Below are 24,957 nucleotides of genomic sequence, written 5' to 3' on the forward strand. Positions count from 1 at the left end.
TGCACGCTCAGGATTGGATCGAAGAGAAGTTTAAACAGGTTTAGAAAATGGATGGATGGAAATTGAAATGAATCATTTTAAAACATTTCACTTTTATCTGGATACAATTTAGAATTACTCTAATGGAGTAATTATAAATGGTTGTATTGATACTTTCACATAAATAATCTGAATTCTTCTTCAATCACAGATCATTTTTCAATACCAATCAAAATCAACATAGATTACAGCTGTTTTTGTCAAACTCAATTCATTTAGCTGGAAATGAAACTTATGTGGTTTGTTCACTCAGCCTTTTAAATACTGCAGACAGGAAACATTGCTTCTTCTTGTTTTTATAATCACTCAAACAGGAAACAGGCGCCTTACAGTCAAACAGCAGCGTGAACACAACAGTGTGAATCAGACTGATGTCTCAGCTGTAGTAGTAAGTAAGTGTTTCTTTAAATTGTTGATGTGTTAGATCTTACTGCCCAAGACAGCTGTATTAACATTTTGTAAAAATGCTGTTTGTTATTTGAAGTAGTTTGCATGACTGTCCACATGGAGAGGCTGAGATGACGAACACCTGCGATGGCATGTGTCAGTTGAAATAATGAACGTGAGGATGATGAAAGAGTTGGACAAAAATAGAGCAAAAGATTGTTGCCGATAACATGGATAACGTTTCTGGGGGTGAGAATGACATTTATCATCTTTTGAGTAAAGAACTTCATATCACTGAGGAAAATGTTTCCAAACAAAACTGTAAAAATAAGAGTTAGCCTCACATTCACATTTTCACTCTGCCTTATTTTTGGTAACAAACAAATGAAGCTGAGTTTTGTGTTTTTTTCTCAGTGTCGGTTCCTTCAATTCAGGCTGAGGTGCATAATTTCCAGGCCAACTTCAAAGCAAAGAATGGGGGCTGCGTGGTTGCTCCCTCCATCATTGGTTCTTGCATCGACACCATCAACATCATTATCAAATCAACAAGCCAAGGTACAAGTATTGAAATACAAATAACCGACTGAAATGAGCACATCCCTGTGCATTAATTAAATGAATATCAAATCACTCCAATTTGTATCACATCTCAACAGCTGAATAACTTTCGAGTTGCAAGTAATTATGAAAGTAGTTGATTTTACTGTGTTCAGATCCATTTTTCTGTGCTGCATGGTGGTGTGGTGGTTAGCACCGTCACCTTAGAGCTTTACAGGTTCCTGGTTTAAACTCCAGCTGGGTCCTTTCTAAGTGGAATTTGCATGTTCTCCCTGTATATATGTGGATTCTCTCCAGGTACTGTGTTCTTTTACTTTAGCTTTCTATTTGAAATACCCCAAAAAGTATTCTACTGGATTCAAGTCATGCAGCATATTAGTCTTGTATGATTTCGACAGTGTGTTTAGGAGCAAGATTAGATATTTGTTTTTCTGCCATGCTGTCAGCCAGTATTTTGATAAATTCAGGCATTCACGGTGCCCTCTTCAAATATCATCCTCCAAACATCTTTCGCACTTATACGGACACATCATGACACTCCCACCTCATGCTTCACTGTCAGCAATATGGTCAAGTTTACCCCAAGTATGATCCACGTCATTTATATGCAATTTCATCATGGTCAGAATGTGCAGGGAGCAATTTTTTTCTCTTTTTCTTTTGGATGCACCCATAAAGGTTGACACTGTGCCATTTCTGTCGTATAGTCTGAGGTGCCACAGATACTTCAGTATCTATAGAAAATCCTGTTCTCCACCCTGTCTCTGGTTCGTTTTCTTGTGTTGCAATGAGTTTCAACTTTGAGGACTGTGTTTTCACTGTGGTCTTTGTAAAGTACTTGTTTTCAACTGTTCACAAGTGGAAAAATCTACTTACAATTATTCGTATGTGATACAATTTGGAGAAATTTGACCCAAAGGCAGATATTGTTTTGAAGTGTACCTGCTTCTGTTGTTAACAAATTAAGCTGGACTTTGGGCTCTACTGATCTTTCTCCTTTTTTTGCAGGGAATAATGATCAATCTAAAGAAGAACTGGATCGAGACAAAAACGGCAACTTTGGTTCTCTTCACTCACAAAGTGAGGTCTTCTTACTTTCAGCAATTTAACAGAAAAAAACACAGATTGCTCAATATAAGGAAAACCTAAATAATAACTTTTGATTGCACTATTATTTCCCTTAGATAATAAGATTGCAGAATGTCAGCGGAAACTGAAAGCTTCTCTGATAAGGAAGTTCAGTCACTTGCATGAGGGTATGGTGACAGATACAAAGAAAATAGCTCTCAACCGAATCTACACAGAACTCTACATCACTGAAGGGGGATGTGGTGAAGTCAACAATGAGCATGAAGTGAAACAGATTGAGACAGCTTCCAAAATATGTGTGACACAAGAGAAATCGATCCACTGCAACCACCTCTTTGCTCCTCTTACCGGACGAGACTTCCCCATCAGAACTGTGGTCACAAGGGGAGTCGCTGGTATCGGAAAAACTGTATCAACCAATAAATTCACTCTTGACTGGGCAGAGGGGAAGGCAAATAAAGACCTAGAGTTTGTATTTCCCCTCTCTTTTCGAGAGCTGAATTTGATGAAGGAGAAAACCTTGAGTCTGGCGGAGCTTCTCTGCACCTTTTTCCCTGAAATAAAAGACACAGAAATCTTTACTAACATTGACAACAAAATGCTCTTCATTTTGGACGGTCTGGACGAGAGTCGCCTCTCTATGAACTTTCACAAAAGTGAAATAGTGTCAGACGAGAGGCAGGCAACCACAATTGCGCTGATTATGACCAACCTCATCAGGGGAAAACTGCTTCCTTTGGCTCTTGTTTGGGTCACATCTCGCCCGGTGGCCTCCAGTCAGATCCCAGTGGAGTTCATTGATCTGGTGACTGAGGTGCGAGGGTTCAATGACCCGCAAAAAGATGAATACTTCAGGAAAAAAATTGATGACGAGGGATTAGCAAACCGGGTAATCGCATATGTGAAATCCTGCAGGAGCCTCCACATCATGTGCCACATACCAGTCTTCTGCTTTATGGCAGCAAGTGTTCTCGAGAAGAAGTTGGCAACAAAAGACAGTAAAGACACTCCAAAGACTCTGACTCAAATGTACATCCACTTCTTGTTTTTGTATGTTGAGAACATGAAGAAAAGGTTGCTTAGAAGAGGAGAGTCCAATGCTGACTGTGTGAGAGCGAACCTCCTTGCTCTTGGTAAACTGGCTTTTAAAGAGCTCGAGAAAGGTCACCTGATCTTCTATGAGAAAGACCTCTCCTTGAATGGCATCAAAGTCACACAGGCGTCCATGTTCTCTGGAATCTACACACAGATCTTCAAGGAAGAGATGATGATGTGTAAGGAGAAGATGTTCTGCTTTGTGCATCTGAGTGTTCAGGAATTCTTTGCTGCGTTGTATGTCTTCCTGATGTTCAACAATGAAAACATCAACGTCCTGGTCAAGAAGTCGTCTGCTTCACGCTTCTTTGTCCCCAGAAACTCATCAGAGCTCATCCTCTACAAGGAAGCAGTAAAAAAGTCTTTGGAAAGTGAAAATGGGCATTTTGACATCTTTCTGCGCTTCCTTTTGGGCTTGTCTCAGGAGTCAAACCAGACTCTGCTGGGATTTCTAATGAACGATAATAGAACACACCAAAGGACAAGAAGTGAGATCATTAAACACATAAAGGAGAAGATTAAGGCCAGCCAGTCCCCAGACAGATGCCTCAACCTCTTTCACTGTCTGAATGAGCTCAACGACCACTCTCTTGTAGAGGAGATCCAGAGCTACTTAAGCTCAGGCAGCCTTAGCAAAGCCAGCCTTTCACCTTGTCAGTGGAACACTCTGGTCTTTGTATTACTGACCTCAGAAGAGGAGCTGAGCGAGTTTAAACTGTGTAACTATGCCAGGTCAGAGGAGGGTCTTCTGAGGCTGCTGCCTGTCGTGAAGACAGCCCAAGTGGCAAAGTAAGTCCTATACAGTGATTATTATTTTTGGTATGATTAAAAATCCAACAAACTTCAAAGAGCGACTTAATGCTTAGCGAATGTGTTGTATTCATAATTTATGACCACACCGGTGGTGATAACTTTATATTTGCTTTGTCTTATTGCAAAGGATGTTCACTTCCAATTCTGATATTTCGAGCAAAAGTGGATGACAGTCAGAATAAATACATGTCTCACACTACCTTTCTTTTACAGTCTAAGTGCATGTTACCTCACTGCGGCCTGCTGTGTAAGCCTGATCAGTGTCATCAGCTCATCCCAAATTAGAGAGCTGGACCTTAGCAACAACAACCTGACAGATGCAGGACTGATGCAGCTCTCTGCAGGGCTGAAGAAGAGCAAACTGCAGACACTCAGGTAACACATTATCCAACCATTTCCCACCAAAAGTCAAGTCAAGAAATTCTTTTGGTAATTTCTTTGTTTGTTTAGACTGAGGAGCTGCAACCTAACAGAGGACAGCTCTGATGACCTGGCATCAGTCATCAGCTCTGCCTCTGGCCAGCTGAGAGTCCTGGACCTCACAGACAACGACCTTCAGGATGAAGGAGTGAAAAAGTTTTCTGTGGGACTGGGGAGTCCCCACTGTAAACTGGAGCAACTCATGTGAGTCCTCTAAGTGCAATTCTATTCCAGTACAGAAAGCAAGCGGACAAGCAAACTCATTTGGTACTTTCACTGTTGTGGAGATGAGCTACACTGATGATACACCCTGGTGTCTTTTTGAAGGTTGTCCTGGTGCAGAGTGACAGAAGAAGGCTGCACTTTCTTAGCTTCTGCGCTGAATTCTTCCTGGCTGAGAGAGCTTGACCTGAGCTACAACCATCCGGGAAACTCTGGCCTGATGCTGCTGTCGGCTTTAGTGGAGGACCCACACTGCAGTCTGGAGAAACTCAGGTAGTGATGCTGTCAGCTTGAGCTTCAGTGACACATCAGTTAAACATCAGCTCACGAGGGATGAATAGATATCTGATATGTAACATTTAAAGACTGTAGGTATGTTGAGAAAATTTGAGACATGTACCAGCGCATGCAGCATTTTTTATGGCCAAACTTAAAGCATTTTAAATTTTACTTAACATTGTTCTATGAATCATTCAATCATGAAAATACATGCTTCCAAGTGCTGTTTCTACACAAAAGAGATTTAAATTGTATCTTTATTTCCTTTGATATCAGCCGCCTGTCAAAAAAACACACCATTCGTTCCCATTTATTTCTTTGCATCGACAACAAACATAAAATAACATATTTGCACCAACAAGGTGATTCCCAAAGAGCTTTTTGCTGAAAACTTGGAATTTCTCTGCATGGTGTGTTCTTAAAAAAATGAGGAAACTGGAAAAGTGTTGGACAAAAGAAGAAACTATCTACAGCAGTAAAACATCCATCAAAGACCTGGAAAGAACCTCAATACATTCAACGCAATGTCATGAAAGACATTTGCACAATAAGGTATATCAAACAGTACAAGCATCAGAAAACGTGTGGCCTTTTGTTTTGTTTTAGTGTGGAGCAGTGTGGCGAGTCCAGAATCCAGCCTGGTCCAAAAAAATGTGAGTAACCAGCATAGTGGACTCTGAGACTTGAAGTGATTATTTGATACTAACATTTCTTTATATCTGATTTATCAGACACCATCAGTCTAACCCTGGATCCAAACACAGCACACAGAGACCTTTCTCTGTCTGAGGGAAACAGGAAAGCAACGCGTTGGACCAAGCAGTCGTATCCTGATCACCCGGAGAGGTTTGACTACTGGACGCAGGTGCTGTGCAGGGAGGGACTGACAGAGCGCTGCTACTGGGAGACAGAGTGGAGCGGAAGAGTCTGCATAGGGGTGGCCTACAGAGGGATGCGCAGGAAGGGAGAGGGTCACGACTGCTGGTTAGGCCGGAATGACTCCTCCTGGGGCCTGAGCTGCACCAAAGATGGCTTCAGGACCTTGCACAGCAGCGAGAACACTGCGTTAACTGCCACACCCAGCTCCAAGAAAGTAGGCGTCTTCCTGGACTGGTCAGCAGGGATGCTGTCCTTTTACAGGGTTTCCTGCGACGCACTCACCCTCCTTCACACCTTCAGAACCACCTTCACTGAACCCGTGTACCCCGGGTTTCACCTTGGCTGGGTGGACTCCGTAGTGCTATTGTGCAAATGTTAATATGCATGTTTGCTTATATTTTCCTGGGTCTGGAGAGATCAGGTTCTTCTACGTCTCCCTGAAGCTTTAACATTAGCACACAACATACACAAATTTTGTATGTATAGGATGATTTGAAGCTATTTGTGGCCATGCCAGAAAGGAATTGTATTTGGATTGTATTTATTACCATGAAATTCTGCACAAATTTCACACCCATACATTTGCTCACATCCGGCCAAGCACAACACAGTCATTTCTCTATTTCTGCATTAAAGCCCTCAGCAAATGTCTCAAATTTAACGGTAATCTAACGGTATTGTTTTGCAATCTTAACAAAATGTCAATCCTTTGAAAAGCAGGACTCTGCTGATGTTGAGATGACAGCTTTTCCTAATGTCTCCGCATCACGCCCACACGCCTCCCATCTTAGAATTGAGGGACCAGTAGATCATAATCTACGGTAGTTATTCATCATTGAAAGCATGTATGATTTTGATAAGAATTTAGTTCAATTAAGCGCTTGTGGATCAAAGGCACTTTGTGAAACATACCCTAGCAATGTTAATCCTCACATTTTATGCTGAGAGCGTACTAAGGGTTAGGTTTAAGCGAGGGTAAGGGGATGTATCATATAACTTGTGATTGGCAGTAAACCTGCATATACAACAGCATTTCCTCATCTAAGTGGAATTCCATTGTTATGGCTTCTCCTGTTATGAAATGTCCAATATGAGCATGTTAGCTCATAGCTCACTGCAACAATACACAGCTTAACAGTGCAAGCTATATTGAAAGTTGTTCACTTCTCTTTTTTTTAAAAAAATTGTGACTGATTTAGGTCTGTCTGGATATCTTTTAAGTGGAAAAATAAACTACAGTTGTATCTGGGACAGGATAGCACTTTTCATGGAAGTTAATCAACATACAGTCATCAGAATAAGAAGGTAAAACCTTTCTCAAGTCTAAGGTTTATTTACATATCACATGTGGAAGGAGTCCAAACTCTGTACAGATGGTTCTGAAATCTTTTACAGTCTGAAGAGCAACAACAGCTCTTTTTAAATCAGGTTCTCAGAAGTCTAATGTTGACAGCTAAAAAGTCATTCGGCTGTCAACATTATACTTTGGCTTTCCTTTAATCTTAAAATGAACAGCCAATATTAGAAGTTCCATCTTTCGTATAACATTTGTGCAGGGTGTAACATTTTGTCTTATTGTGTAACTTGATTTCTGCAACATCTGCAAAAAAATATATAAAATTCTAAAGGGTTCGTGAAATCAGCTTTGGGAGCAGCGTCAGCTTCAGCAGAGGAGAGAAATTTAAGGTGTAATTTCTCAATGCTGTGCTCCACAAAACTGCCCTCAAACTGAACAGAGTACTTTCCCAAATCCAATTTAAAACATAATCCGTCAGCAGAACTACTAACAAGAGGAAGTTAAAAAAAAAAAACGGGTTAAAACTGGATGCGTGGAGCAATATGAACAGAACGTGTTTTTTTGTGGTTAGAAATTCTGCAATGAGGACAAAAAGCTTCATGAAAGTGAGAATAAAGATTCAGTTACTTCATTTTTAACAATCATTTTATTAGCAGTCCCAGAAGGCAATGAAAAAAAAAAGAAGAATCAAAGAAAAAGGAACAGAAAATAAGGTTACAGTCCAGACGGTGGGTCAATCAGAATCAGCAAACATAAAGACGGAACAGAGGGCTGCGCACACACACACACACACACACCGAACACAAAGTCACATAGTTAAAAAAAAAAAAAAAAAAAAAAAAAAAAAAAAAGAACAGAAAGTGATAAATGAAGACCGAACCTAACCTCAAAACCTAATGTGTGTGTTGGCTGATCCCTCTGTTCCCCGGGAGAAATTCACCAGGACCGACCCCACATTCACACACACGCCTCACACACACACACACACACACACACACAAACATATCAAAAAGCCCATCATTCCCTCTTCAGTGAAAGCCATGATTTTTAGATCTGTGACAGCGAAACCTTCAAATGACCACAGCTGCTCAGGCAGGTCTTTAAAATTCTTATCTATTACTTCTGTACAGATTATAGATTTTTTATTTACACACTGAACAGCTTTTCAGCTCTTCAGTGCGGAGACTTTTCAAACCTTCACTCCTCTAGCTGTCGTTCTGTGCTCATGTCGGACATCAACTCCTCCGATTAATATAAAGTCTGCAGCACTACACATCATCGACATTTGTTCACATAAACTCATCAGGAGAGGAATTTCCATCACTGTGGTATTGAAGAGAAAAGCTCCAATGCCTCAGACTTTTAAATTAATCCGACTCTTTCTCATGACGGTAATCTGAGATGCACGTGGTTAGTCAGAATCCAAAAAGAAACCCGATTCAAACCACTCTGACGCGTGCAATTACTAATCGCTCTTATGCAGCAGACTCATTTTCAGTTGAGTGCACACTGAAAACAGATTTTTCATCTTACGATACTCACTTGATAAGCTATCTAAATGTTTTCTGCATTAAAGAGGTCATCCCAGTCCAGTCTGAGATGGACTTTAAATCACACGTTTGCACCTGGAGACACAGAGGGAGATTTAAAAAAAAAAAACGGGGCAAATGGCCGCTAATCCTTACATGTGAAAACAAACACACACGCACATTATGGATGATTGGAGCAGCATGGGGAGCGGGTACTAAGGCCAAGATTAAAGTGGATAAGAGACAGAACAGCATTTATTTAATTCCATTTTCATACATAGATGTTCGTCACTTTATCGGGATTCAATCTTATAAAAAGTGTTTGCTATTCGAGTCGTTAATGAATCCAAAAAAAAAAAAAAAAAAAACTTTCAGTGCTAGTAAGTACAGACAGTACAAGAACTACAGTTAACATCAGCAGTCTCTCAGTCTGTTGCATACATAATGGTTCACTTGTGTATATACATTACCCTTCCTCGTCAGTTATTCTGCTCCTGCTGTGCGGGAGCAGGTCTGAGGCAGAGTAAAGCTTAACTAACATCACATCCACAATCTCTTTTTCTCTCTCACACACACTCACACACACACACACACACACACACTCTCACATGCTGTCACACGTGATGTGATCTGCCAGCTGGTCTCTGGTGCTCAGCTGACAGACAGCAAGGAGAGATTTAGTTTGTTAGGTTTGGGGGGATAAAGCGCCTTCTTTCACAAGGGAGGGTCAAAGGTGACCAGGGTGGGTGTAGGTGTGTGTATATGGTGGTGCTCATAAGTGAAGGTGGGATATCTCGAGGCCTAGCTGAGAAGCTGGCGGATCTCCTTGTGCATGTGACACAAGAAGTCTACATATGACGCTCCCCCGCTGGCGCTCTTATCCTCCACTAAGAAGTGCTTGAATATCAGCTCGGCTCGGTCTTCCTGTTTCACCACCATCAGCTGCAAGACAGAGGGGAGAGGAGGTGAGCAGGGTTTGGCACCACATCTGAAGACGCAACACCTGCATGTGTCCACAGAACGGGAATCAAAAGGATATCCAAGTAGAACAACTTTTCACCAAAGTCACTGACTGACGAGGTTGTTCAATTATCATCTACGGACTGAGATGAAGTCTCACTTGGGTCAGAACATGCACATGGAGAACAGGAAAAAAATAAGTGCATCAGAATAAATGCCAATAGTTCCACGCCAACATTGATGCAGAATTATCTCGGCCAGTGTCACCTGCTTCACTAAATCGTGCCACAGCTGTTGCTCGCCATCTCCAATCATCTCTTATAGAGACCGTCCACTTAGAGGGAAACAAGATCAGTGCCCCACTAATTCATCGATATTAGTGCGTTGCCACGGTTATGTTCATGTGAGGGAAACACATATTGTGTGTAAACCAGTCAGTTGTGGAAGAAAAAGTACCGAAGCCCATTCCAGTAGATAAGAACCTACAGAAACAGGTATGCTACATTGTTTTTGCTACAATAAACTGAATCAACACAAAAACTTATGAGAGCATCACCTGATAACCTGAGAGACGTCCTCAGGTTACAGAGTCAGAGACTTGCAAGGAGGCCCTTGCAAGGTATGTACTACCTTCGAGGTTATTTTGTGTGGTACAGCGAGCCAATGGCAGGATTTAATTAGCAAAGTAATATGCTCCAATGCTGGCTTCTGCATTTTGAATGAGCTTGTGCCATCTGACAGATCGTTTGATAAACCTGAACACAGAGTTCGAGACATCAAACCTGATCGAAATGAACGCTTGAACCAAGTTCTCAGAGCTCATATAAGATTCAAAAATACTTGTATTTCTTTTACTCGTTAGGGGAAAAAAAAAACATTTTCAGTACATTTCTGTTAAAGTAAGAGAAGTTTTTGTGGATTTCTAAAAATATGTATCTAGATACATTTTCAGTCGATCTAAGTTGATCGGAAATGAATGAACAGAAATCAAGACGCCCAGCCCTGGAGAGAACATATAACAGGGCTGGACTAAAAGCGTAGAAAGGCCTCAGAGAGGTGATAAGGACAACAGAAAGCTTGCCTTCATGTATCGCGACCGCTGTGCTCTGAAGGAGTCAATGATCTCTCGAAGTCTCTGAGAGAAGGGGTTGTCCAGAACGGGCAGACTTGTCTGAAACACAGAGAAGCAACACTCAGGGACAAATCTCTGCCAAGGGTGCTGATCAAATCTGGGACAAAGCGATCAATATTTCATTAGAAGAAAAAGAATAAAACTACTAAGACAGCATGATAGAAACATTTCTTGTTCATATAACTATAAATTAGAAACATTTCTAAACAGATTTAAAGTGTTTCAGCCACTAAAAATCATGTCAAGTCATAAAATAATCGAGAACCAGCACTCATTTGGCCTCTTTCAACTCTGCCCATTTAACCCAAAGCTAAAGTTTTTGTTCTACAGTGAAGTCGCTGCTGGAGAGACGAAGGTGATTCAATTTGTCTTCCCTCAGACACAATCCAGCTTTAAACCACCAGCAGTGGCTCAGTGGGCTAAGCGGAACAAACCATCTGTGGGGCGGATATGTTTTCCCTCACCAGATTTGAATCGATCTGGCTGAAGCTCGGTGTGCCAAAGACGTTGAGGAGCAGCTCCTGCTGAACGCTAGCTCCCACCCACAGGAAGAGGTGGAGACCCGTCTCCAGGAGGTAAACTCCGCCCTTTGACAACCTCTCCTCAGAGTCCCTCACTGCCACAGGCAACGAACCGCTCTCCAGCTTCATCTAAAAAGGTTGAGGAGAAATCATGAATTCAACGTGATGCCATCTACTGATCAAACGGCACATTTAAGCCCAACATATTCTTCTAGTTAATGAAGACCAATCAAATTTCAGGTGAGTATATGGATAAACAGTGTGGTCATTTTATGTTAGGACCACAATTCCTCTTCAAGGGGAAAAAAAAAATCATAAAAACTTGTTGAAAAGTTGCTGAGACTGACATTTACAATCATTTTAATGATTTTTAAAGAGAATATGTCTTTTTTTCCAGCTCTTTGGCTCCACTGTCATAAACAGTGATGCGTGTTCATTTTCTAAGTGCCGCTGATTAATGAGCGAGTTTTGCTTTCATTGAAGGCGTCGCTCAACAACAAAGCAGTGAGATTACCATGACTCCGTTTTTTTTGCAGCGTACACAAGCAGGCACCCAAGAGCTTCGATTCCCACTGGACACGCCTCTATCTCCAAGCACTGAATGAATGGCATCATTTCCCAGACAAGCCTTAGTTGCAGTCAGTCTTTTTTCTTAACATTTACCGCCGCCCATACCTCGATTATCACAACAAGCATGCATTTCTTTTTTAAACAGATGTTTTGAAAGGTTTTTGTATACGAGACCTCGCCAAATTCTTAATAAAACACTGTTGACAAATGAATATTAAAATATGAAAGTGTCCTTTGGGTGTGACAGCGTGTTCCTATGAACTGTTTTCACTCTGGTTTGATGGATCTTTTCTATGAGGACATAAGTTTGGGTAGAACAGCTTTATTTCAGAATCTTTAATCATAAATCAACTATTTAATTCCACCAGTCTATGACATTATAATGGTTCTCAAATTAATCTCATGGTTTGTTACACCTGCTAAAATGATCACATTTGACAGATATTCATGCTCTTTTTGCATCTCTTTCGCTAAAGGCTTTTAATTAAATCAGCGTGCTTGTTCCCTCTTTTATCACATCTCAAATTGCTCCTTACTCAGCCTGAAGCAGACCTGGAAGCAGTCACTGTACAGGTGCAACTAATGAATGAGACTAAACTCTCTGAACTCCTGTTTTGCACCTACATCATCATAGCTACTGCTCATCTCCTCTTCAGTGACAGTAATGCCAGGGCTTTACTCTGACAGACACATTACGCATTCTGGTTTGCAGCTCTTTTAGGTCTATCCGCAACTGGACCCGAACTTGGACGTGACTCTCCAGCGTGAACCATCTCCCTATGTCTGTGCAACCCCCACATGGCTCGCTACAATGGCTGCTAATCTTCAATAAACGGCCGAAGATATACACCGAGCCTTGTGCTCGGACGTTTTTTCCCCATGTGAGAGGTTTAGTTCACTGCTGGAGGACAGATTGCTCAAAAATTGGAGGACTAATGCTGTTTACTTGTATAATTTTTGTTTTTTTATTCTCTTTAATCAAGATTTTAATCAGTAAACAGCTGGTTTAAATTAATGTGTGCAAAGAAAACTGAAGGAATTATAAATATATGCTTTGAGTCTGCTCAAAAGAATTTCTGTCAGTGAAAATCTGATATGAGTCTCATCTCTGTAAAATCATTTTATACGGGCAAAGTGTGTCCTCATTACAAGCACAGCAATATGGACCCTTTTGTTTGTTCTGGGATTCAGGGCTCATCTAAAAAATTAACCACGAGTTGATTCCACCATTAGATTCCTCCAAGGTTTTATCAGCTTTTTGTGACCGAAGGGTCCGCAGGAGAACACCATGAGACAAAGTCTTTGTGGTCTCACCAGCGGCAGCAGGCGAGGGTAGAAAAAGACGTGGGTCTCGGAGACGTCCATGCAGCTGATCAGCTGCCTGAGGTAGGCCCTGTCGTCCAACGAGACGTCGGCTCCTGGCAGCAGCACGTCACTTTTCAGCACACAGTTCAGATAAACGGGGAGCAGCTTCATGCATTCTGGGAGAATCAGCTGGAAAAACAAGATGCCAAAAATAACCTTTCCAAACAACATGCAAATAGGGATAAAGTTAAACTTGTCAACCGAGTCTGACTTGTGACTCTTATGAAGATCTCTGTCAACAAAAGGAGTCAGAAATCTTATAGCAATAACAATTATTATTAATTAACATATAATTGACATTTTTTATGTAAACTACATGCACTTTTGGTGGTCTTGGTAGTATATGGGCTGATTCTTCCAGTACCTGACCAGCAGATGAAGGACTAGCACAGTTCTTTCTATAGCAAGCCAGAATCTGAGCACACTGGTTAACCAGAGTGTCTCTCACTGCCTTTGTGGGGTTGGTTAAGATGCCACGGAAAGCTGCAAGACATGAACATATGAACACAATTACTCAGAGAACTTTGAACAATTCATGAACAAACTAATAAACCAATAACTGGATAAAATAAGCAGTTGTTTGCATTGCAAACAAACGATCAAGTGCGACCACAGCTTTCTATTGCTCTAATTTCCTCGTTTAATTCTCCACTCACACCTAGTTGGAGTTCCGTTTGTCTTTGAGCCATGATTTAAACCAACACTGCTGACGGTGAACCAAAAAACTCACCGTATTTGGAGAGGAAGTTGATGATTGTGTCTGTCTCGCAGTTGCGGTAAAGGTCAGCCAGCTGAGAGCAGCAGTTGACCGACATGTTGTGAATGCGGAGACGCCGCTGACCGCTGCAGCTCGTGTACAGAACGGCACACTGCAGAAACAGGGAAACGAACATTAACAAATAAACATCTGCTGCGTTTAAGTTTTGCTTCTATAGTTCCGGTTCAGAGTCCTTCAAATCCTGCTGGCTGCCATTCCATCTTTCTACAAACGATTCAATTTAGCACCAATTACCTGAGTGACCTTAAGTCAGATCAGGTGACTTTTCAGCACTAAAGTTCCCCTAAAAAAACTGATTTGAAAGCATGAAGAAGATTTCTACTCAATAAGCGCACCTGCATGAGCGCCCCCGTCTCCTCGCTGAGCTTGTCATCGTGTTTGAACTCAACAGTGATGACCTTGTCACAGTCCAAACCTGCCAGCTCCACGTCGGTGGTGTTACTCATGTAAAACGAGCCGAAGAAGTCTGTCGCTCGGATACCTGAGGGATGGAAAAGGGGGACTCGTTTGTCTCAAGCTGCATCTCTCAGCCTGGATTAAATATGTTTTGCTTTGCGCTGCTGGAATCTTACCTGTGCTGGTTCGGACCCTCATAACGGCATCAAAGCCGACTGGTTTCTGAATGTCTCGTCTGAGGTCCATCAGGAATCGCTCCTGATCTGACTGAGCCTGGGATGGAGAGAACACATTGCTATTTCAGAGCATCAAAAGCTACACAATAGCATTATATAGTAAATAAAACTCCATAAACTGCGAACAATAATCTCCTTGATAAGACTGCCTACATATAAATGGTGCAGATGTGCACTGAGTGTGAGAGAGGAGGAGGGAGACTTTTGCTCACCTGGAAGTAGGTGTATTTGTAGATTGACCCTCCAGTGGAGACAGGAACCACTCCTAATGTCGCAACATCCACATACTGATTAGGGAAGAGGAAAAGATCCACACAACAGCCCTGTGCGACACACTCCTTAGCCAGGCTGTTGTAGAAACCAACCTGCGGCTGAAACAGAGACTGTGGAAGACAGAAGAAGAGGAGTGAGTGTGGAATAACAACAACAGCCGGAGCACAAAATTACCCCTGGCTGCGCTCGTGTTTACCTTCTCTTTGTCTGTCCCAATCAATTTCTTGTCTTCTCTGTTCTTTAGTTTCCCAGGAGCCTCCGCGATGGGCAGAGAGGTGTGAAACACAAACAGCTTCCCTGCACAGTCAGCAGCCTGCGGACATGAGAGAAAGCAACATCAGATCAGCTGCCACATGAGCAACACTACAAACATCCTGCTGTGCATTCAGATGGAAGAACATCTACCCATGCCATCTCAACTGCATTTCTAAGTAAATTCACTTAAAAAAAAAAAAACATTGGTTACGGTTTTATTTATCCTCAAACTAACCCAACACCCTCTTTACCTTCAGTGCCTCCAGGCCTGCCTGGATGACGGGTCCAAAGACCGTCTCAGTCTCCCTCGTGTCTGCAAACATCTCTGGGATCTGATCCAGCAAACTGAGTAACATAAATAATGTGTCATGAAACCAAATCAACGTGTCTCGTTTATATGTGAACGCCTGCTTCACGTCTACCTACCTCTCGATAACTTGCCGGCTTTCGTTTACGTTGACCAGAAAGCCGTCAAGCAGGGGCACAAACATATCCGAAACGTCCGACACCACCAGCATCTGGGGCTGCGCCAGGCTCGCCTTCACATTGTAGAAGTGCAAAACCTTGTTGTAGGTGACAAAACCCACCCGCACCACAGAGTCCATTTCTGGGTTTTCCCTGAATTCAGAAGAGGGGAGAAAAAGAAGGAGAAACGTAAATATTGCAGAGCATGAGGTCAGCAGATAAAACCTTGGGTGAGGAAATGTTTTGAATCATCTTTTCATTCTCCCCCGTATTTTCCTTTTCTCTCCAGAATGCTCTTTTCCCCCCCTGCTTCTTACCGATCATTCATTCAGTCTTGTTCATATAGGTGTTTGAGTACCTTGGCAGGTGGTCCAGCAGGCTTTTGAGTTCCTGGCACACTATGCTGACCATGCCGCTCTTCACAGCATTGTAGGATACATCGATCAGGAAGATGAAGGCTGGAGGTTGTGGAAGCTTGTTGTTCTGTTCGTGGCAAGAACAGGCATAAAAAGTGTAAAAAACTGGAACATACGATCCACACATATAAACTTTTCCTATCTAACTGTAACCGAATTCCAACCCTAACCATAAACCCATCTTAATGTGTATCTTATAGATATGACTTAAGACACAGCCACAGTTTAGTAATCAGGTTCCCAAAGCATTAATATGTCACCGGACGTGCTCTTTTTGTTCATAGGTACACAAACAGTCTTCTATAAGACCACAACAACACCAAAACACAGCTTATGAAATAATTTTGGCAGTCGTTGACTCTGAGCCCAATCGAGATAAAGGTGGTTTCAAACCACTTCCATCTGACATCTTACCTTACAATAGTCGACGGTGGCCAGGAACTCATAGCTGCCCATCGACAGCTCCGGCCGATCGTAGCAGTCCACCCTCTTACCAGTGTGGTCCAAATGCTGGAAGTAATGTGGAGGCACTGTGGGGAAAAAAGGACAATAGCATAACATCAATACAGTGAGCTTGTCTGAATGTTTTCACATCAACACAGCCACACACTCACCCTCTGTGACACAGCTGCAGAACCCACACTGGAAGCGGCGACCTCCCTCTATGAACTGCATGTACGGACACATGTAGGCCTTGCATCTGTTGCAGCGGATCGGACCAGACTCGCCGTGGTCCACGAGGTATGGTGGGGTCTGACAAGAGGTTCAGTCAACATCTTATACTCATCTGGAAATCTCAGGCTTACAAACGTGATTCAAATATGCTATAAACAAGTGTGGCTTCATCTAAAAGAATGGAAGAATTACGAAAATATACACCCACTTCCCCCCATAACTGCCAAATGATGCAACAAAAAAAACCCAGTCCAGTTCAGATGGATACTTGTTAGGATTGAGAAAAGCATGAGGCAACATCCCACAGACAAAAACTACGAGAGAAAACTGTCCAGCTGTTACAGCAGAGGAGACTGCTGCACTGTGAAACAGACCTTCCTTATGTCATACTGCAACAGCAGCAGATGAGAGAAGACCAGCCACGTCCAACCAGACTTTACAACATAAAGGAGACAGTGGAAAGGAGTGGGGGGGGCGTCACTCACCTCATCGAGCGGCAGCGTGGCGAGGGGCTTGATGACAGCAGCCAGCGGCACCTGAGACTGCTTGGCCATATCGGCTGTGCAAGGCACATTGTAGGCCGTACAGCGAATAAAGCTGGGACTGGCATTCCCTACACACAGACACAATCACTCCATTAATGTTACCGCACAAACAGGATACCTTATTCAGATTAAAGGCAAGCCCTTCACTCTTTTCAATTATCACTAACTAAATGTTTCAACAAAGTCATCTTATGCTCTGATATCCGTTGAGCTCATGTGAGAAAAGTGCCAGCTTTGGATGTTAAGAAGAAGAACAGACCTTGATCTTTGACCTGAAAGTTGGTGGTGACCAGTGGTGGGGCTTGACCCCTGACCCCTGTGGTGAATGGCTCGCTGGTCTTAGCCTTGTCATCCTCTATTACCTGGATCTAAATAAAGTGAAGGGATGAAGAATTAGCCTACTTAGCCCACAGTCTCAAGCATATGTTACATATTGTCCCAGCCCAGTTCTTAAAGTCTACAGGAACATTTAACATCCATGCAGCACAAAACTTTGCACATGCAGACTAAGAACGTCAACATCTGTAGGCTAAAGTTTCACAGTGAAGGTGATGCATGGCACAGATTCATGCTTGAGATGTTTTCAAACGCACGACAAAAAGTGTTAACAAAACCAAGTGAAAACCTAAAGAAATGAGGCAGGATTTTAAGAGACATGCCTTCACATATGAAAACAAGGGCAGGTCAAATGCTGTAAGCAAGCATGCAGGGCAAGGGGAGAGAATTAAAGAGAGCGAAGGCTGCCAAAGCTTTCTGATGACTGACTGAAGTTCTCAGAAGCTAACAAAAGCTGCACTAAAATGTGGGCGAGAGTTACGACATCTAGCTCATGTTGAGGTGGTTATTGAATTCACTTGAAAAATACATTTTGGGAAGTCCTTTCTTGCCAAGAGTGAGAAGACAGACAACACAAGATCATTCGCCAGGAGGCCGGTGGAGACTTAAACCGTCCGAGTCATTTTCCAATCAGTTGCTTTACAACTCAGATCTTGCGGTGATAAGACAGAGCTAGAACATGTTCCTTAATGACTTCAAGAGGTACAAGAAGGCAGACATGCATGTAAATGCCAGAATGCAGCTTTTCCCTGTTAAAAATGTCCGTGCCACGAAATGAGCAGAGTTACTTGTTTCACCTGTCCGTGGTTTTCATGTTTTGGCTAATCGGTGTATATTTCAGTCCTATGGCCAATCCATTTTGAAAAGGAGCTTAACTTTAACAGCGGCCATTTTCACATAGTTTTGCTATGTCGATGCAAAATACACATCCTGTATTCCGCCACATCGGCTCTTCCCTACATATACACAAAGACGTAATTTCAGCTCGCGAATGCAACTTAACAAGACGGGTATGTGAAACAAAGGAGCAATAATTCCACCTTAAATGGGCATTGTGAAAAGGGATATTATGCTGGCTTTGAGGGGTGAGGAGGAGGAGGAGTTAGTGCAATCAGGCAGAGAGGACAGGATGAGACAGAGACAGGCACACAGGAAACTTACTGGGCTGGGGATAGCATCTGGATCTATTCTATGTCTCGACTTCTGCACTGCCGGCATGTCAGATGCTTGCTTTACATTCAACAGTTTGTCCAGCAAATCAAGACAAAATAAATAAATACAAAGAATGAAAAGATTAAAAAAAAAAAAGGAGCGAGAGAAGACAAAACCACAGCTAGACTGCTGAGCAGTAGGCAGAACTGTTGTTGTTAAGGCAGAAACTGCTCAGTAGTATCGGTTAAAGGTTAGTGGTGTTGTAGAGTTTGACAGTCAAGTGCAAGTAGCTTTAAACTGAGCAGCAGCCCAACAAACATGCTAAATATTTCCATTTGAAAACGACGACTATAAAAAGGTTCCAACAGCACGGGAATATACACCATTAGTGGGGGATGTAATGTGATGTCCCAAGCTGAGTAAACGAATACTTGTTGCAGTTATTTTTAATATTTGAACAGGTAAGTGTGAGAAAGTGTGGATAAGACTACAGAGATGATTCACTTGCAAATATTCACTCTTACTACTCTTATTAAACTGCAACGTGAACTAAACAACAAAACTGACCTAAAACCTATAACAATTACCTTTCTATATGGCTTTAGTTATGTGATAATGTTACACATGAGATTTGTCATAAGCAGAGACAGACTCAGATGATGACACATGTTACTGAAATCAGAAATAAGCAACTTCAATACCATATTTTCATCAACTACGCCATAGTTAAAGGTGCTTTTATTCTGGACAACAAAGTATTGAGAGATATTTTTAATTTTCTATCCTCCACAAACACGAGGAGGACAGGTACACCTCTCAATATAATGAAGCTCAGTGTCACAAACTCGTTTCTGTATAAAAGTGATCAGAGGTCAGCGGGAGTTATGAAAGAAACCAAAACATTTTCAGAGGAACAGTATATGCATTCAACTTGCTTACCGGGCTCGGAATGGCATCTGGGTCAAGTCTTTTCTGTGCAGCTGGAGCAGGAGCTGGTGCCGGTGCTCCATAGTTTGGTTGTCCGGGATAAGGACCTGCATAACCCGGCTGAGGGCTTCTTACCTGCCCGAACGCACCTGGAGAAGACAAAAAAAACAGCTGAGCAGTGGAGAAAATAAACTGTTGTTTCTTTAGCTCGAATTTATAGATACAGTCTTCTCACCATTCTGTTGAGGGGGGTATCCTGCTTGCATCCCAGGCTGAGGAGGCAGCTGCTGCATGGGCCCAGGGGGGCCTGGTGGGCCTGGTGGGCCCTGTGGTCCTGGAGGCAGGTGATTGCTCTGAGCCATGGACGTAGGGGGCATCTGAGCTCTGGGAGGAGGTGGCCCTGAGTGGTAGGGGGATGGTTGGGATGGAGGGGGTTGCTGTTGTGGTGCCATGGGGCCAGAGTACTGGCCGGAGGCGGCTGAGGTGGGAGGAGGCCCAAGAGGTGGAAAAGACCCAGGCTGAGAGGATGGTGGAGATGCCTGAGGTTGGAAGGAGCCTTGGGCAGGCGGAGGTGGGCCTGTGGCGAAGGGAGGTTGGCTAACAGGTGGAGGTGCGGAGGAGAAAGGGGGCTGAGATGGAGGGAAAGACTGCTGTGCCTGGGAAACTGGGGGAGCAGTCATTTGACCGGGTGGGGGCACAGAACCAGCGTAGGAGGAGGGAGGAAAGGTTTGCTGAGAAGGAGGTGGTGGAACAGAAGAGGTGAACTGCTGCTGAGAGGTAGGGGGAAGAGAAGAGTTGAATGGCAGTTGGGAAGGAGGAGGTGGGCCTCCATAGTATTGCTGAGAAGCAGCAGGACCACTGGGAGGTGGTGGCTGGGTAGGAGCAGAGGACATCGGAGGAGGGGCCTGGGTATAGGAGTTCTGAGGTGGAGCCGAGTACGCAGTACTGATGGGAGGCTGTGAGCTGTGAGGTGGAGCTGCACAGAGAGCAAACAGTGTGATTCAGAGCCCTACAGTTAATGACAGAGCGCAAAAAAACTACAAACATCAAAACCTTTGCTAAGATGTGTGTATGTTGCAGGTTATTGTCAATTCACACAAATAATTTACATATCAGATGATAAATGCATCCAAATTTACCATATCCTGGCCCTGCAGGTGTTGGTGGTCCAGACGTGATCTGCATCCCAGTCATCTGGTTTGTGACCTGCTGCATTGTGGGTGTCGGGCCGTAGTGTTGTGGATAAGAGGGGTGCTGTCCTGACACGTTCATACCTCCCTGGCTGTACGGCTGAGACACAGGAGGTCTGCAAACACACATGTCACGTAAATAATTACCATCATTTCTGGATTCAGAGCTCAGGATGAAGAAAACTTCATTTCCAAAGCTGAAATTTTCCTGGTGAACAATTTCTTGGCCATGTATGCGGGAAACATTTTATATGAATACATATGTGGGGCAATGACATCATACAGTGAAAGTGATACAGCAGCTGGACGAAAGATGAAACCAAACTGTGGGAAACAGTTGAGGCAACGCAGTGCCACGTCGTCTCACGACTCTGTGACACCTTTCATCAGTAATAGATGGCCAAGCTTTCAAAATAACACTATCCTGCTGCATGTGGCCATTCCTCTACCAGTAACCTGGTTAAATGCATGCAGAACACACAGATCAACGGGACAGTAATCACAAAGCTATCTCAGAATTAACATTTGAAATAAGTAGCTAATATGTTAAATAGTGTCGCTAACTTTTTCTTCTTGACATCAACTGTCTTCTGGAGCAGTTCCAGACAGGGGAATAATATTCCAGCCCAATGAGCTCATCTGGCTGTTTCACAGTACATAACCCAGAAAACAAAGAGAAACAACTCGAAATATCAGCAGCAATTGGATTTTGGATTACAAGCCAGAGCAACAGGCGTCTATAAAGGGAGGACACTCAGCCCAGCATTGGTATGTGCTTACATCAAGCCGGTGTAATGGACTCAGCTGAGTGATGACAGTGTCGTTGGTTAGAGCAGCGACTTCTGCAACGCAGGCTTGCACTTACACACAGACAATTTTGCCTCTGTTACTGCAACCCTTACCGCCTAAGAGCTGTTTAAGCAGCAGATGAGCTTCCACCTTCTAATTTTTTAAGTAAAGGCTTAAGAATCTGGATAAATTGTACAACAAAAAAAACCCAGATATATATATAAAAAAAGATGAATCAACCAACAAATGTTACCTGGGTGGTGCCTGTGTCATAGGTGGGGGTCCATTTTGGATGTCCCCTGGACTGTGACTGTACTGATTATACTGTTGAGGTGCGGTGACGGGAGGGGGTCCAGAGGTGGGAGGACCTCTGACAGGACCTGCAGAAAAGCAAAAGAGATGACTTTTCCAAAAGATAACAGTTAATAGAGTCAAGAACCCTGCATCAGTCTATGTGATGTGGCTAGATCAGTGCAGTATAGCCGACAGCTGTGGCCAAACATATTTTTAGACTGAACTGATAACATTTCAAGGTTTTGTCCCTGGGGCAAGAACCACAGACCACATCATGCAACCAGGACAGCCAGAACATGGTAGTCAGTCAGTTTCATGACACAAATGTCCCCATTAAGGCTAAAAGTGACCACAAGACATGAGACACTTTCATGAGTCGTTACTGGTAAGTCAGTAAAAAAGCAGCTAGGAATCTATCACAGTTCGTGTGTAAAAATGCATAAAACCACAGGATATAAAATTCTAATTTGGAAGACTCATCATGTAAAGAGCAGTTTGTGTTTCTGTCAAATCAAAATGCCAGATAGTAACACGATTAAAATTCTTGTTGGCTGCTAAAGTTAATGTTGGTGTTAAGGCTCAAAAGGTGTTTTGTTGCACATTGTGAGAAAGAAACAAGGCATCGAGAATAATGCCTCCAGATATGTAGATGATTAGATCATTGCAGGGCAAATGAAGTGTGAAATGAGCAAGAAACAGAGGTGAGGCAGTTACCTAAGTCAAGAGGAGAGGAGAGGTCAGAGACTGGGTTGGCTGCCACAGCCTTAGAGGGAAAGCTTGTGAAAGGAGAATAACCTGGAATACAAGAAAAGAGGGAAAGAGGGCATATACAAAGATGAAGTGTAATGCCTGAAGTTTAATGAAGGAATGAAAGGGCAGCTGAGATTTAGATTAGTATGCACAGGTGCTGCGTGGTCGTCACACGTGTGCGATCACATGGTGGGAAGCAGGTAGGGACGCTCCACGGTTACGGGCTTTGTCACTCGCATGTACTCCTATTTTGGAGCTGTCGTTTACCTTGTGGTGGAGCCCCGGGCTGATAGGCTGAAGCAGGGCCGTTGTAGGGTGCATACGGAGCAGGGTATCCTCCATCCAGGGGAGCATAGCTGGGCTGACCATAGCCAGGCGGGGGCTGGCCGTACGGAGAGGCCATGGGAGTGTGCTGGTTTACATTCATCCTCAGTTCATCCCTAAATCTGAATTAAAAAAATATGACACAATCAAAACTCAATTGTTAATAGATTTCACCATTTCAAACTAAGCTTGTTTAGCCTGTTTACTGCTTCAGAGCAACATAGCACTAACAGGACACGTGCAGAGTGAAAGTCTTTGAGACAAAGATGCTAGTATAGATAAAGGCTGTTGGGTTTCCTTGAGTCTGAGTGGATGGTCGGTATTTCCAGGAAGTCTTCCTTCATTTGCTTGTGTCATGACCAAAATATGGACAGCAGACAAAATGCAATAACAACTCTGCTTGGAAAAGACAATTACTACCATCTTGTACTGGAAGAAGTTTTGTCCAGTGCAGTTTATTTTGGCTTCAAGATAAGTATTTTCTCTTTGCAAATATAAAACACATGGAGACCCAACACAACCATTTCTGAGGAGGGTTTGTCACCTGAACAAACAAACCAGAGAGTTAAGAACAACTCTTTGAGACCGAAGGCTTTAAGCTCCCGCAGTCACACAAGCCACACAGCCCTGTGACGGCTGAAGCTTTCCTGGTTCAGTGGTGGCACTATTATTATGGCATTATTGGCTTTTTGTGGTTTCACTTGGTCACACCCACAGGTTTCATATTAGTCCTTACTTTTAAGTTTACACAGGTGGACAACAACAAATGCTTAATATGAAAAGGAACAAACAAAGACACTCTACCAGACTGGGCTCAACCAAACCTGAAGCCAAATTACCCCAAGAATAAGGAAGCAAACAGACATTTAAAATCCTTGCATGCAGCACTTTCCCAGGTCTGAAGGAGGGGGTTATATACCTGATAATGTGTTATTGCCTGGGTACAGAGTTTACAAGCTTTAACTGTGACAGAACCACAAATGGTAACTTTTGACAAACCAATCAACTCCAGTATATCACATGTCAACAGTAACCTTGCTAACAGATGTGCACCTGCGGTGTTATTTATAGGCTTGGTTTCCGGAGAGTGGCCTTATCTATATGATAGAGAGATGAGTATCATCTAACAGACAAACATGGGCTAAACGAGCGGGTCCCTGAATAATTCAGCAGTGTAGGTGCCACAACGAGAAATACAATCGCAAGAGCTGTACAGCTATTTAGTAAGTCAGGCCTGCTAAATGACCGACATCGACTGTTCTGCCTCGGCTGCACGATACAGAAACCGGGTTATAGTCAGACAAGAAAGAACTACTAAAAAAAGGATAATATTTGAGAGGTAGAAACACATAGGACGACAGAAAGTGAGGCACCAAACACACGGAAGTCAAGTGTGACCGAGGAAAGGCTGTGAGCGTAGCAGTGCCGCAGTATAATTAGCTGGCTAGCCGGCTAACATTAGCAAGATAACATGTCAATCAAAGACAAAAAACAACCTGGTTCAAACACGGTGTTGTTAACTGTCGGGAGTTTAACAAGTGGGAAAACACAGCAGGGTTTCTTTAATCTATCCTTCTCTAATTACACGAGGACTAACTTAGCATGCTAACGTTAGCAACCTGAATCATGATGACAGCAGCAGTGGTTGAATCAGCTGTGATCTTCATAACCAGAGCTAGCAGATGTTAGCCGACTGGCTAAGCTATTAACCTCAAGCTACTTCTCCGAGAGCTAATAGCCGTGCTTTTTAGCATTCGCTAGCATTAGCAGACGCAGCGAAATCCGACAACCACCGTCGAGCCGGGCAAGGATGTCACATATGAAGCCGCCTCAAATTGAAACATACCTCCGAAGATGTGTAAATAGTAAGACTATCCTTTGTCGTGGCAAACGGTGAAACCCAGTGACCGACTAACTAAGAAGCCGATGTCGTCCCGGGGTGTTGCTCACTAATCCCTTCTCGGTAGCAGAAGCGGACATTCAGCGGAACTGCTGCAACGC

At 43.1% G+C, this 24,957-nt stretch overlaps 2 protein-coding genes across 5 annotated transcripts; one reads left to right on the forward strand and one right to left on the reverse strand.

Moving 5' to 3' along the window:
• Window positions 1-344: 344 nt before the first annotated feature.
• Window positions 345-6,454, forward strand: LOC140278667 (NACHT, LRR and PYD domains-containing protein 3-like). Its single transcript, XM_072373728.1, has 10 exons — window positions 345-424; window positions 524-675; window positions 841-987; window positions 1,993-2,064; window positions 2,169-3,957; window positions 4,195-4,356; window positions 4,432-4,605; window positions 4,729-4,896; window positions 5,509-5,555; window positions 5,634-6,454. Exons 2-10 carry the CDS (start codon window positions 657-659, stop codon window positions 6,158-6,160), a joined length of 3,105 nt encoding a protein of 1,034 aa, XP_072229829.1. The 5' UTR covers window positions 345-424; window positions 524-656; the 3' UTR covers window positions 6,161-6,454.
• A 2,390-nt stretch (window positions 6,455-8,844) lies between these two features.
• sec24c (SEC24 homolog C, COPII coat complex component) lies at window positions 8,845-24,957 on the reverse strand. 4 transcript variants are annotated; one of them, XM_072373724.1, is made up of 25 exons: window positions 24,803-24,957; window positions 22,900-23,078; window positions 22,597-22,677; window positions 21,842-21,968; window positions 20,749-20,915; window positions 19,845-20,585; window positions 19,622-19,758; window positions 18,692-18,760; window positions 17,454-17,562; window positions 17,135-17,262; window positions 16,589-16,727; window positions 16,389-16,504; window positions 15,917-16,041; window positions 15,520-15,711; window positions 15,345-15,438; window positions 15,035-15,151; window positions 14,778-14,948; window positions 14,506-14,602; window positions 14,269-14,414; window positions 13,886-14,024; window positions 13,520-13,638; window positions 13,105-13,284; window positions 11,164-11,349; window positions 10,649-10,738; window positions 8,845-9,549 (listed from the first exon to the last, which is right to left on the reverse strand). In XM_072373724.1, exons 2-25 carry the CDS (start codon window positions 23,057-23,059, stop codon window positions 9,409-9,411), a joined length of 3,771 nt encoding a protein of 1,256 aa, XP_072229825.1. In that variant the 5' UTR covers window positions 23,060-23,078; window positions 24,803-24,957; the 3' UTR covers window positions 8,845-9,408. The 4 variants fall into 4 exon arrangements, with proteins under 4 accessions (XP_072229825.1, XP_072229827.1, XP_072229826.1 ...); XM_072373726.1 differs by lacking the exon at window positions 22,597-22,677; XM_072373725.1 differs by lacking the exon at window positions 18,692-18,760.

The sequence above is a fragment of the Leuresthes tenuis genome, unplaced genomic scaffold (genome assembly GCF_036924035.1).
Source record: "Leuresthes tenuis unplaced genomic scaffold, fLeuTen1.0.hap1 SCAF_20, whole genome shotgun sequence".
Lineage (NCBI taxonomy): Eukaryota > Metazoa > Chordata > Actinopteri > Atheriniformes > Atherinopsidae > Leuresthes > Leuresthes tenuis.

Bases quoted from the DNA above. Each gene is read 5' to 3' on its own strand.
- LOC140278667 (XM_072373728.1), top strand. The intron at 2,065-2,168 runs GTGAGGTCTTCT...TATTTCCCTTAG, and splicing joins TGGTTCTCTTCACTCACAAA to ATAATAAGATTGCAGAATGT. The intron at 4,357-4,431 runs GTAACACATTAT...TTGTTTGTTTAG, and splicing joins AGCAAACTGCAGACACTCAG to ACTGAGGAGCTGCAACCTAA.
- sec24c (XM_072373724.1), bottom strand. From the start codon at position 23,059: ATGAATGTAAACCAGCACACTCCCATGGCCTCTCCGTACGGCCAGCCC. The intron at 20,916-21,841 runs GTAACATTTGTT...GTGTGTTTGCAG, and splicing joins ATGACACAGGCACCACCCAG to ACCTCCTGTGTCTCAGCCGT. The intron at 20,586-20,748 runs GTAAATTTGGAT...CTCTCTGTGCAG, and splicing joins ACCTGCAGGGCCAGGATATG to CTCCACCTCACAGCTCACAG.